The sequence below is a fragment of the Rhinolophus sinicus genome, linkage group LG18 (genome assembly GCF_036562045.2).
Source record: "Rhinolophus sinicus isolate RSC01 linkage group LG18, ASM3656204v1, whole genome shotgun sequence".
Taxonomy (NCBI): domain Eukaryota; kingdom Metazoa; phylum Chordata; class Mammalia; order Chiroptera; family Rhinolophidae; genus Rhinolophus; species Rhinolophus sinicus.
This window is the reverse complement of record NC_133767.1, coordinates 12,654,142-12,667,281: the sequence shown is the minus strand read 5'-3', so window position 1 is coordinate 12,667,281 and position 13,140 is coordinate 12,654,142. Positions and strand designations below refer to the sequence as shown.

Below are 13,140 nucleotides of genomic sequence, written 5' to 3'. Positions count from 1 at the left end.
TTAAGTGGATGGGTTCCTTTCCCCCCAATTAATTCATGTTCTCACAGTTGACAATATCCTGTTGTTGGAATGAGACAGGTGAGCCTCAGTTCTTCTATTTTTCATTTTAAGTTGAGAAACCTTGTTCATATACAAGTAAATCAGTAGATGGGAATCAATAGGGGTTTGGCACAGCAATAGCATGTAATTTCAAGTTATTTGCAAAAAAGATACAAAGATCACATAAAGATCTAATACCTAAAAAAAAAAATTGTTGATAATTTCCCAGCTGACAGCTTGAGCAAGTAATTCCCTCCAGCTCCTAATAACAGCTTTATTGTGGTATAATTCACATACTTTGAAACCCACCCTTTTAGAGTCTACAACTCCATGGTTTTTCCAGAACGTGGTTCCAGTTTTGTGATATTACAACCACTGCTGTAACACACATCCTTGACCCATGTCTCTAATCTTTTAAAAATAATTTTTCTTGTTTTAAAGTAATACAGGTTAGTTATAGAAAATGTATAAAATACAATTAAAGCCAAAAAAAGTAATAGTCATCCACTGCCTGTTAATCCAGAGGTTTTAGTTTGTAACATTTATATCTCTGAAGTTATTAAAGCTTAAAACTGCACTGAGACGTGGAGGCCTCCTGTATATAGTACATCAGGTTGTTAAAAGTGTTCTCGAGAAGAACAAAGCAGAGAAGGGGAATGGGGGTGGTTGGTCAGCAAACTGGAGGCGTGGAGGTTATAAACATAAAAAGGAATGATCAGAAAAGGCCTTGTTTAGAAGGAAACATGACGTGAAGGATCAAGGCAGAACTCTTGGGGAGGAACTTCATCAGTACAAGAAACAGCAAGTGTAAAGGCCCTGGGGTATGAATGGGGTTGGCAGGGTCTGCATTGTACAGGGCCTTGCAGGCCATGCGGAGGAGTTTGGGACCTATTTTAGCGTGATTAGGAGGTCATCGGAAGTTTGTGAGCGGTGCGATGTGGGAAACAAACTTTGGGGCGAGGTGAGAGTGGGGAGACGGGAGGAGTAGATTACAGTAAACCAGGCAGGAGATACTGTGGCTATGACCAGGGTGGTAGCCACAGAAACGTGTTAGGATCAGGAGCCCAGAGAGGAGAAAGAAGAGTGAAGCCTGTTGTGTTCATTATTTTTTGCCAAGTAACAAATTAAAAATTTAGCCCTTTACAACAATGAATGCATATCATCTCACAGTTTCTGTGGGTCAGGAATTTGGGGCTCCCACGAGGTTGCAGTCAGGCTGTCAGCTGGGCTGCAGGGTCTGCTTCCCGGGCGGCTCCCTCACGGGGCTGGCGAGTTGGCGCCGGCTGGAGGCTGGAGGCCTCGGTTCCTCACCGTGGACCTCTCCACAGGGCTGGCTGCGTGTCCTGACGACAGGGAGGCCCGTTTCCCCCTGAGCCTCCAAAGTCCTGCTCCTCCTCTCACAGTGCCCTGCTGCTTACACAGGTCAGCCCTGTTCATGTAGGAAGCGTCTACCCAGAGACGGATACCAGGAGGTGAGCGCCGCCGCCTTCTTGGAGGAGGGCTGCCTCACCCGTTTTCTGCCTGTGGAGAGGAAACTCTGGGAACTTGTGGGACATAATGTGGATATAACCAGGAGGTTGGAGCAGGCCGTTCGCAGCCAGGGACCTGTCTCCCACTGTGAAGCAGGGACGGCCTGGCTACGGGCTTGATTCCGCCTTTTCCTGACCTTCCCTCCAGACCTGTTCCAGCCTCAGTCCTCATGGGGGGGAGGGGCGCGGAAGGGGGCAGGGAGTCAGATATGAATGAAATAGTAACTCAGAGCCAGTAGAGTTTTGAACTGTGCCCAGTGCCGAGGTACAAAAAAGTACTTGGGGCTCCGATTTGGGGGTGGGGGAGCTGACTTAGTCTGGGATCAGGGAATGTGCAAAGTGCTACGAACTGGGTGCCTTAAAGCCACAGAATTTATTCTCCCAGTTCTGGAAGCTGAAGTCCAGAATCAAGATGTCGGCAGGGCTGGTTCCTTCTGAGGGCTGTGGGGGAGGACCTTTCCTTGCTCCTTCCAGGTTCTGGTGGCGCCAGCTGTTCCTGGGCTTCTGGCCACATCACTGCGGTCTCGGCCTCCGTCGTCGCACCTCCTCCTTCCCTCTGCGTGTCTGTGTCCAAACCTCCCTCTTTCTCTCGTGAAGACTGGTCTCCCCAGTCTAGTCTGACATCCTCTTACCTTGATTGCACCTACAAAGACCCTGGTTTTGAATAAGGCCACAGGTCCGGCGGGTTAGGACGGGGACTCTCCATGTGGGGACACAGCTCAACCTGCTGCAGGAGGAAGTGATGTCCCTGAGAAGGGAGGAGAGGTCGGGAGGAGGGTGTCAGGGCGGGTGCAGGGGTGGAACGGGCGGGTGGAAGGGCTGAGGTCTGTGCTAGGGCGAGAGCTGGAGGGACGGCCTGTGCTGGCTTCTCTCCAGAAGGAGTCTTTCTCGGGGCCGCGCCACTTCGGCCATCAGATGTTCCCCCTGGTTGTGTCAAGCCTTAATCTACAACTGTTTTTGTTTTGTTTAACCAGGAAACTACTTTGCTTCACACTTTTTCATGGGAGGCGAGAAGTTCGACACCCCCCACCCTGAAGGTTACCTCTTTGGTGAGAACATGGATCTGAACTTCCTGGGCAACCGCCCGGTCCAGGTGGGTCTCAGCAGGGCTGGGTGGCCCTTGCCCTCAGCCATCCGTGTCCCAGCTGCAAGGATGAGTGGGCATGACCCAAACACAGCAGCGCTACCAGCTGAACGTGTGCACATGACATGTGCTTGGGGCGTGTCCTGGTGATGCCCCCTTAGAGGCCGGGGGACCGAGGTTGGGTCACTGGGGCACCGAGCAGCTGCTACTGAACCTGGTGCATCCAGGCTACGGGGTTATGGAAGGTTATGGTTTTGATCCTATGCCCTTTGGATGACTTCCTTTAAGAAGAAAAAAGAACATCCACGTTCTATATGGGCAACAGAGGTGATCCAAAGGAGAAACGCAGATGGCCGGTGAACATTTTTTGCAAGTCGCCTTCACCAGTCACCAGAGAAGGCACGTTCATGCACTGCTGTTCATTCATTTGGTGCACATTTGGCACTTGCTGTGTACCTGGGACACTTCCAGGGGTGCAGGGGCGGAGGACAGATCCTGCCCTGTTCCCTGGGGTGGGGTGGGGGGAGTGCAGACTGTAAAGAAGAGAACATTTAACGAATGGGGACTAAAAAGAGAGAGGGATGAGAGAGGGCTCTTGAGGGGGGATGTTGAGTGGGGTATTAGATCCCCAGTGTGGGCCAGGGGACAGGCGCAGGTCCTCTCAGCAGACACTGGACTCTGTCCCCTAAGGCTAATGGGTCCTGGGGCCTCCCTGGGCCTGGGGTGCGGGAATCCTCTGGATCAGGGGTCTCCGGGGCTGTTTTCACCCTGGAGCAACTGATTGATACAAAATCTTGATCCTTTAATGGGCGGGAGGGGCTGGGGCCGAGTGCTGCCCTCCCCCACCTGAGGGACCAGCGGGGCCTCTGATTCCCTCCCATGTCCTGAGGGCGAGAACAGAACCTTGCTGTTCACATCTTTGGGGCCTCGTCTGGGACTTAGGGCCTGGCTCATACAGGCCTCCCATAAATCTGTTGGTTTTTTCAACCTTTACTCTGAGACCACCGTAGATTCACCTGCAGTTGTACAAAATGGTGCAGAGAGTACCCAGATGCTCTTCACCTGGTTTTCCCCAGTGATGGCGTCTTGTAAAACTCCAGTGCTCTTATCACAAGCAGGAAAGTGACATTGATGCCTCCACGTTTTCCAGATGCCACCAGCTTTCCAGCACGCGTGCGTGCGCGCACGTACATCCCTTCCGGAATCTTTATTGACCATCGTCCTTGTAGGGAAAGCCCGCCTTGTTCAGGGCAGCAGGATGTTGGGTCCCTTCCCTGGGATGAGGCCTGAGACCCCAACCCTGATTGCTCCGCCCGGATCCCTCAGGCCAGATTATGGTTGCTCAGAGCCCTTCCTGGAATTGGGGGACCATAGCCATGTGGCTGGACTCTTTCAGGGTGGTCTGGTCCTAGCTCTTCGAAGTGCGGACATGTTGTCTGCAGTTTCCTTTGATGTGAATGAAAATAAGGTCCCCTGGTCGGCACGAAGGCCCTGGAGCACCAGGCGGGGATGTGACCATTTCTCTGATTGTCCCTGATTTCTGTCCCCTGCCACACCAGGGAGTCATCTGGGATTGCTCTGTTTTTCCCTCCTAGTTTCCTTACGTCACTCCTGCCCCCCATGAACCTGTAAAGACACTGAGGAGCCTGGTGAACATCCGAAAAGACTCGCTGCGGCTTGTGAGGTAAACTTTGACCCCACCCCGCCCTTTAATCTAGGGGTTCTCAACAGGGCAGCTATAGCCCAGGGACGTTGGGCCGTGTCTGGAGACATTTTCGGTTTTCACAGCTAGAGGGGTGGTGCTCGTGGCATCTGGTGGGCAGAGACCAGCGAGGCCATTGAACACCCCACAGTGCACAGGGCACCTCAGTAGCCGTTCATGGTGCCGCCCCGACCATCGGGGCCGAGAACCTGCCTTAAACCTGGAGGCGTCTGGGGTTTCCTTTCTGTGGGCAGGAGGCAGGAAGGGAAGGAGGCCCTGTGTTGTTGGGCCGTATGTCAACGGGGAGCAGGCCCCCACATTTCTAGGAAGGTGGGACGCAGCCAGGCAGCCGACTCGGGGGCCCCTCGGGGCACGGTGTGCCCTGTGCAGGGTGGGCACGCTCTTGCAGGTGTGGCCCCTGACCTGCCGTCTGTCCCTCTGCCTCCCCGGCAGGTACAAAGATGGTGCTGACAGCCCCACTGAGGACAGCGAGAAGCCCCGCGTCCTCTACAGCCTGGAATTCACCTTTGATGCCGATGCCCGGGTGGCCATCACCATCTACTGCCAGGCAGTGGAGGAGTTCCTGAACGGCATGGCTGTGTGAGTCCCTGTGGCACCTGGCAGGCCTGGGGTGGTGGGGCGCGGCTCATATAATTGAACGTGCAGAGGTTTTACTTGTAGTGAGGATCCTGTGGGCCCCAACGTGGGAAATGTGCAACTGCAGCGTGACCACGGCAGGCCTGCCTCCCGTCTGCGGGGCCAGGCAGAAACGCACCAGTTTCCATCTGGGGGACAAAACCACTCGGGGGCCAGATTTGGTCTGGGGATGGAGCGGTGTTGAGAGTTGGGCTTTGAGTCTTGCACATAAGCAACCCCCTTCCCAGTTTCTCAGGCCAGACGTGCCAAGGCCCTCAAGAGTGTCCTTTGTCCTAGAGACTGAGAGGCCCCAGGGACAGCAGGTATGGGGAGGGCAGAGGGAGGTAGGCGAGGTTTGTGTGTTGGATTCCTGAATGGGGAGATGCCAGAGTTTATCAGAAAATGCATGTAACTCTTTGATCCAGCCATTCCTTTTCTGGGAATTTATGTTGGAGATATGCTTGCGTGTGTGGCTAAGATGTGGGCAGAGAGGGATCCTGGAAGCGTTTGGAAAAGCAGGATCCTGGAGACCACCTGGTGTACAGCAGTGAGGGCCTGACTGAGTCAGTCAGAATACAACCGCAGTGGAGCCAATACAGTGTTCAGAGAACACGACGCCCCTACATGTATGTGGTGGTTAGGGGCCGCTTCGGGGTGCATGAGTAATGAAGAAGCAGAGTGTAGGTGGGCTGTTCTTCAAGAAGAGACGCCCGCGCATACACGTGTGGCTGCCTCAGCTCTCCCGGGCGTGATGCCTGGGTTGTGGATGGGCAGAGAAGCAGGTGGCAGGGAGCAAAGGTGGGTGCAGGTTCGGGGGTAGGAGAAGGCACTTTGCACTATGTACATTTTTGTACCATGTTATTCAAAAATGTCAACAAACTGTAAAAGCCAAATGGAAAGACGTAGCCATATCTGGAAAGGCAGCCACGTTGACTGGCAGGTGTGGGCTCTGGAAGACTCACCAGGCCCAACCTGGGGAGAGCTGGTGGCGAGCAGAATGAGGCTGTGGTGGCCCTTGGGAGGGTAAGGGCCACATGGCTGCGTAGGCTGGCTTCCGCCCAGAGAAGGGCTGGGACGGGCAGGGTGGGACCTACAAGTCAGGTTTGTCCTAGGTCCCAAAAGACCAACACCTGCCAGCCCCTGCCTCAAGGTCCCGCGGGGGGACAGGGGCAGCTCACCCTGAGAATGGGATGCAGCAGAGCGTTTGTTCGTGGCAGAGTCTCACCGTCCTTTCTCGCTGCTGCCCCTTCAGGTACAGCCCCAAGAGCCCCGCCCTGCAGTCTGAGACGGTCCACTATAAGAGGGGGGTGAGCCAGCATTTCTCCCTGCCCTCCTTCAAGATCGACTTCTCAGAGTGGAAGGACGATGAGGTAACCTCCTGGCTGGGCCTTCCCTGGCCCCTAGCCCCTTTCCTGAATTCCCTCCCCTCTGTGGGGGGGCCGGCACCCTGGGGCCTGTTTGCTTACATTCCTGTATGGTTGATAAGCATCACGAGTGGCTGCTGACTATGGTCTGTGTGTTCAGTCGCACGTGTGCTGGACTGTGGAGCGTGTTCTGTCCACGTGTTGGCTGGACTGGATGCGCGAGGCGGGATGGAGCAGCAGCAGGTAGAGGCTGCGGTACCGGGTTTTGGTGCAGTTGTGGGAGCCACGAGACTGCAGCGTGGCAGGATCCCTTCCACCTAGTGGTTTCTCAGCTAGGGACGGTAATTTGCAGGACCTGCTGGATGTTCATTGCAGCTCTGTCTGTAATAGTAGAAACTGGAAACAACTTACATGCCTATCACGAGGGGATTGCTTAGTTCACTGATGTTATGGGAACCACCCGTATATATACAGGAGGCCAAAAAATGTATACACATTTTTTTTTTTTTTGGAAGGGGAACAGGACTTTATTGGGGAACAGTGTGTACTTCCAGGCCTTTTTTCCAAGTTCAGTTGTCCTTTCAATCTTAGTTGTGGAGGGTGCCGTTCAGCTTCAAGTTGTTCTTTCAGTCTTAGTTGTGGAGGGCGCGGCTCAGCTCCAGGTCCAGTTGCCGTTTCTAGTTGCAGGGGGTGCAGCCCACCATGCCTTGCGGGAGTCAAACCGGCAACCTTGTGCTTGAGAGGGCACATTCCAACCAACTGAGCCATCCGGTGTTCAAGGTGCCGTGTTCAATCTTAGTTGCAGGGGTGGAGCCCACCACCCCTAGTGAGAGCCCACTAGCCCATGTGGGAATCGAACTGACAGCCTCCGGAGTTAGGAGCACGGAGCTCCAACAGCCTGAGCCACCGGGCCGGCCCCACACATTTTAAAAAAAGGAAAAAACTGTATTAAAATTACAGTGACGGTAACCACTTTGAGCACCTCGTGTAATTGCAGAAGTCAAACGTGACTTGTGTTCATCTTTTGTTATCGGTATATATTATTACAATTTTAATACAGTTTTTTTTTGCTTAAAACGTGTATACATTTTTTGGCACCTCTGTGTATGTATAACGTGGACACCCTTGTTCACATCTGTTATGGGATGCTGTGTGGCCTTCAAGCAGATGGAAGAGATCTGTGTCCACTGTACATACTGATGTGAAAAGCCCCTCTGGGCTCGGAGAATAGTAAGTGGCAACCAAATAGAGTATAGTCTCATGTATGTGGCCACCACAGAAATGCACAAAGTCATTTCTGCAGGTACATGTATGTGTATACAGTGCTTGAGGAAAAACCAGAAAACATACCCATCAAGCTGAAAACAGTGGTTATTTCTGCAGAGGGTCTTGGTGTAAGGAAGAGAGTTAGGTAATATACACACTCGACATGAATAGCTGGCCCTCTGTGTCTGCAGATTCTGCACTCACGGATTCCAGGCGGATCAAAACGTTTTGGGGAAAATGTCACATTGTTGCTGACGTGTCCTGTGTTAGGTCCGTGATAAGATGGTTGCCTCTGTACTGAACACATATAGGCTTTACTTTGTCTTTATTCCCTAAACAATACGGAAAACAACTACGTACCTAACATTTATGTACGTCGTGTGCAGCATACACTGTAGTAGGTTTTGTCAGTAATCTAGAGATGATGGAAAGTGTGCAGGAGGATGTGTGGAGGTTATATGCAAATACTACACCATTTTACACAAGGGACTTGAGTATCCGAGGATTTTGGCATCCAAGGGTCCTGGAACCAATGCCTCGCAGATTCCGAGGGACAGACTGTACAGCATGTGTGTTGGTACTACATACGCTTCTGAATGATTTTGTTTCGTTTTTTTACCTATTTATTCAAGTATAATTTACATACTGTAAAACTCACCCATCTTGAGTGTTCAGTTCAGTGATTGTAGTGAAGCTATGATCACAGCCATCACCACAATCCAGTTGTAGAATGTTTCCATCCTCCCCTCTTACCTATTACAGTTTACTCCTGTTCCCTTGCCCAGCTGGTGGCAACCACTAACCTGCTTTCTGTTCCTGTGGATTTGCCTGTTCTGGACATTTCATACAAATGGGATCGTATAATATGTGGTCTTTTGTGTCTGGCTTCTTTCACTTAGCTGAAGTCTCTAGAAGGTCATCATGTATTATGTTACTAAGACACATAGGGGATAAGGGGAAGGAGAGGAGGCAGCAGGGCCTGGTGTGGTGTGGGAATTGGCCAGGAAGGTTCTGGATCACCATGAATCAGATGGTCGAGGCCACGCCCTTGTGTTCACTACTGGCTCAAAGCAGATCCCCTGTGTGTTTGCAGATGTGCTGAGTCAGGCCAGCGGTTTGGGTTCAAGAATCTCACTGAGGTCACTTGTCCTGGGGCACACCTGGGTCATAAACCAGCCTCGAGTGCCACATAAGGGCACCCCCTTAGTAGCTGGGGAACTGCTAAGCCTTGCTATAAATAGAAAGTTCCAGAAGTTAAACTGTATAGAGAACAACCAGTGTTATTACGTCCTAGCATGATGTCATTGCCTGCGGAAGGCGCTGAAGGGGATGCTGGCAAGTGTTAGAGACGTGACTAACCCTCTGGCCCCAAGCTCGGGTTTCTCCTTTCCGCCAGGGTGTCTCACCTTCGGTGCTGTTGACACTTGGGCCCAGGTCATTCCCTGTGATGGGGGCTGTCCCGTCCCGTGCACTGTAGGACATTGAGCAGCATCCCTGGCCTCCACCTGCTAGGTGGCAGGAACACCCTTCGCTGTAATTATAACAATCAAAGATGTCTGCAGACATGGCCACGCTGTCCCCGCAGCTGTGGGCGTCATGCCATTGGAGGTTTGGCCATCCGCTAGCCATTCTCCCCAGGTTTGCCTATTTAAAGATTATAACAATAATCAATGTGTATCGTAAACTGTGCAAATTATACAGAATTGGTAACGCAAAAGCCTCCCGAGTGAATCACTTCCTCCAGAGGGGGCCATTTCTGACCTTTTTGGGGGTGCATTCCAGAATTTTTACCTGTGTGCACTTGTGCATTTTTTTATAAAAATGCAGTCATACTGTATACATATTCTTTAGCTTGTTTTCTAAAAACAGCTTATTGAAATATAATTCACATACTATACAATTCACTCTTTTAAAGTGTGCAGTTCAGTGGTATTTCCTAGACTCGCAGAGTTGGGCAACTGTTGGCACTCTAATTCCAAAATATTTTCATCACCCCAAAAAGAAACTCCTTAACCCATTAACAGTTACCCCCCATGACCCCCACCTCCAGCCCCTGGCAAACACTCATCTACTTTCTGTCTCTGGGTTTGCCTGTTCTGGTCATTTCATAGAAACAGAATCATACGCTAAGTCACCTTTTGTATCTGGCTCCTTTCACGGAGCGTCATGTCTTCTTTTGGCAACTGACGATTATGAATAATGGTGCTGTGACGACCATTTGTGTACGAGTTTTTGTGTGAATACATGTTTCCATTTCTCCTGGTTACAGTTTGCTTTTCAATTTTATTTTTTTTCAGGCTTAATTTTTTTAGAGTAGTTTCCGGGTCACCACAAAATTAAGAGGAAAGTATAGAGATTTTTCTTACCTGCCCCCACATGTATATGGTTTTTACTTTTTTACGGAATCATATGGTGAACATCTTTCCAGGTCAGTACTGACAGATCTCCTCGAAGCTGGAGTGGCTTCTTGACTAGTTTTTCTTACCAGCCCCCTCATGGCTTTCCATTTATTTTGGTCAAAACCACGTCCCTTTCCTCCTCTGCCCTTTGCATTGTCCCTATTTCCTTGTATCCATTTGGCCTGGGGTTTGCAAAGACCCCGTCGGGTGGGCTTCTCTGTACCGGGAGAGATCAAGGGAGAACCTGAGGGTGCCAGGGTTCGAGGCCCTCACCAGGGCCGTGGAGGGGAAGAGCGAAGCGTGAGCCAGAAAGCCTAAGAGTGACTCATGCTGGCGTCAGCTGCCTGGCTCTTTCTCCTGACCTGGGGGGCCACTTTTCCCTAAGAAAGTCTCTCTTCCTGCATTAAAAATAAACGTTTCCCTCAGCCTCTCTGGTGTGGGTGGAAGCCTCTGCCCTCTCCCAGAGGGCTTAGCTCTGGTGTGAGACTTCTGTGGAGCAGCCATGTAGGGGAGGTGGTTCTTGCTCCCCGGGTCCTCACACACCTAAGGTCCCCCCCTCCGCCCGGGCCTCCAGGGAGACTCGCCCTCCCATGTGATATGGCTGGGATGGGGTGCCAGCCCATGTGTGGAGGCTGTCCTGGCTGGGCATCCCAAGGGTGGCATAGCACCCAGGCCCTGGTGGCTGGGGGGAGCTAAGGTCGCAGTGTCCCCATCATCTCCATCTCCGTCCCCTGGCCCAGCACTGGGCGGCCAGTGTAGGTCTTCTGTGGGAGTTCGCTGAGTCAGTTGAGTGAAGGCTGCATGTAGGGTGCTGCCATGGGCTCTGTTGACAGCGCATGATTTCCAGTCTGAGTATTAGCGGGAGGTGCCAGGAAGGCGGCCGCAACAGCCTCCAAATGGTGTCTGTGCCAGGACTGTTTCGGTTGTTAGCAACAGAAACACACCTCAGTCTGGCTCAGGAAAAGAAAAGCGGGAACTTGCTGGCTTAGATTCTGAAAAGGCTGCATGGCTTGAGGTTTCCTTTAGGGCCCATGTCATCAGGACGGGTCTGCTCCGGCTGAGCCTGCCCCGTTCTCAGGCTGGCGCTCTGCAGATCAGCAGCCTGGGTCCTGCCGTACTTGGATGGACCACCCTAGGCCCCCATTTGAGGCAGGCACGTGCCATCTCTGGCCAGACCATATAAACCCAAGGTAGAAGAGAGGTTGCTCCCAAATTTCACCAAAGAAAATTGGGCTGCTGCCCCATGAAAAGAGCGCTCGGATGCTGGGCAGGTGGACAGTAGCTGTCTGCAACTTTTCTGTAGGGTTTGGACAGATCTGGGCAGGAGACCGCAGGGGGGTCAGGCTGGACAGCAGAGTCTCAAGGACAGAAGTACCAGGGGTGTCTGGGGCTACAGTGGTGGCTTGTCCCAGGAACAGGGAGGACACAGGTGGGCGAGGCCTGGAGGCGACCCTGGCTCTGCTCTCTGTCCAGGATGTACTGGGCACGTTTCGCTCTCTCTGCGAGCCTGGGTTTCTCATCTCTCACCTGGAGGTAGAAACAGCCCCTTGCTCTGGCTGTCAGGGTTTCGTGAGGTCAGGCATACAGAGTGCTTACTTAGCTTGGGCTCTCCATCGTGAGCCCTGTCTGCCAGGAGACAGGAGGAGAGACGGGCTAGGGTCTCTGCCTGCTGGCGGAGCCCCCTCACACACACACCCCAGACTGCTGTCTGTTATTCCAATACCAGCAGAGCACGACGGTCTGCCACGCGAAGGCAGCGCTCAGCTTAGCGTGCAAGGGAGACAGACAGTGCAAATCACTTGGCGGCCCTTAGAGCACCAGGGCAGTCCCATCAGCTCTGAGGATTATATCCCAGCAGCTGGCCGGAAGCACAAAGCTCTGCTCCCTTCCGGCGCTGTCACCTGGACAAACCCCTTCTGGTCTTAATTACAACCCTTGGAAGGGCAGCACACCCAGCATGGTCATCACCTGGGTAACTGGGGTGGTCGTCAGCGAGATCGCCCCTGCCCTGACTCAGGGTGGCGAGGGCAGGAACAGGCTTGCAGAGGGCCACTGTGCCCTGGATAGCTGGGTGACATGTAACTCCTGTCTTGGGTGATCACCTCCCCAGTGTCATCTCAGAACAAGGCAGGAATGCAGACAGGGTGTCCCTCCCTCCGGCAAGTTCAGCTTGCTGTGGTGCAGCCCTTCCACCCTGCGGCTGTGGGGAGCTTGCGGCCTGGCTGGGCCCTGGGCGGGCCCGGACACATCCCATACGCCCCGCTGCCCACCTCCCTGCATGCGTCGGGGGCACACTCACATCCTCCCAAAGGCTTGCATTCCTGGGGTCCAAGCCTGGCGTCTTTCTGGGAGCCCCTCCTGGCCTACCTCCCTCGGCTCCCACTGCCTAAACATGCAGAGCTTCAGATGGCTCGCCCAGGTACCATGCTCAGGGCCTTTGCATTAGGCACAGCTTTTACCCCGTTTTTACAGATGGGGAAACAGGCTTGGGACGTGGAGCTAGACTTGAACCTGCCAGTTCTGAGTCTGACCCTGCCGGGCACCCAGACCCTCTTCGCCCCGTCCCTTCCCAGTCCTGCCTCCTCCTCAAACAGCCTGGGACCGGCTCCTGCTGCAGATGTCCTCAGCTGGCCGCCTGTCCTATGGGCTCAGCGTGACCTGACCCGAGGCCCCCACTGGTGAGCCAGTGTGGAGACCACGGCCGAGCAGGCATGTGTGGGGAGGAGAGTGGCCTTCAGAAGGAAGGAAGTACTGACACGCTGTCACACGTGTGAGCCTGGAAACCACGTTGAGTGAAGGAAGCCAGGCACAGAAGACAGAGACTCTGGTTCCGTTTCTGTTCAATGTCCAGGACAGCAAGTCCATAGAGTAGAGTGGGGTCACCGGGGGCTGAGGGAGGCGGGTGGGAGTGATTGCTCAGTGGAGACAGAGTTCCTGATTGGGACGATGAAAACATTCTGGAAATGAATGGTGGCCATGGTTGCATGACCTTATTGTGACTGTATTTAATGCCACACAGTTGAACACAAATTTGCCATTTGAATCATTTTTATCGCTCACCACAGAAAAACAAAGGTGCAGCCAGGCCTCTGTCCTCCTGTCCGTTTTGTCTGTCCTCTCG

General features: G+C 53.0%; 1 protein-coding gene across 4 annotated transcripts in view; it reads left to right on the top strand.

Moving 5' to 3' along the window:
* Positions 1-13,140, top strand: part of MGRN1 (mahogunin ring finger 1) — a 48,613-nt gene that overhangs the window by 14,224 nt on the left and 21,249 nt on the right. For all 4 annotated transcript variants that reach the window (XM_019756445.2, XM_019756443.2, XM_019756446.2 and 1 more), the window contains exons 2-5: positions 2,543-2,661; positions 4,248-4,336; positions 4,808-4,954; positions 6,243-6,360. In XM_019756445.2, coding sequence (XP_019612004.2) covers positions 2,543-2,661; positions 4,248-4,336; positions 4,808-4,954; positions 6,243-6,360 — 473 coding nt within the window. The remainder of the gene's footprint in view (positions 1-2,542; positions 2,662-4,247; positions 4,337-4,807; positions 4,955-6,242; positions 6,361-13,140) is intronic.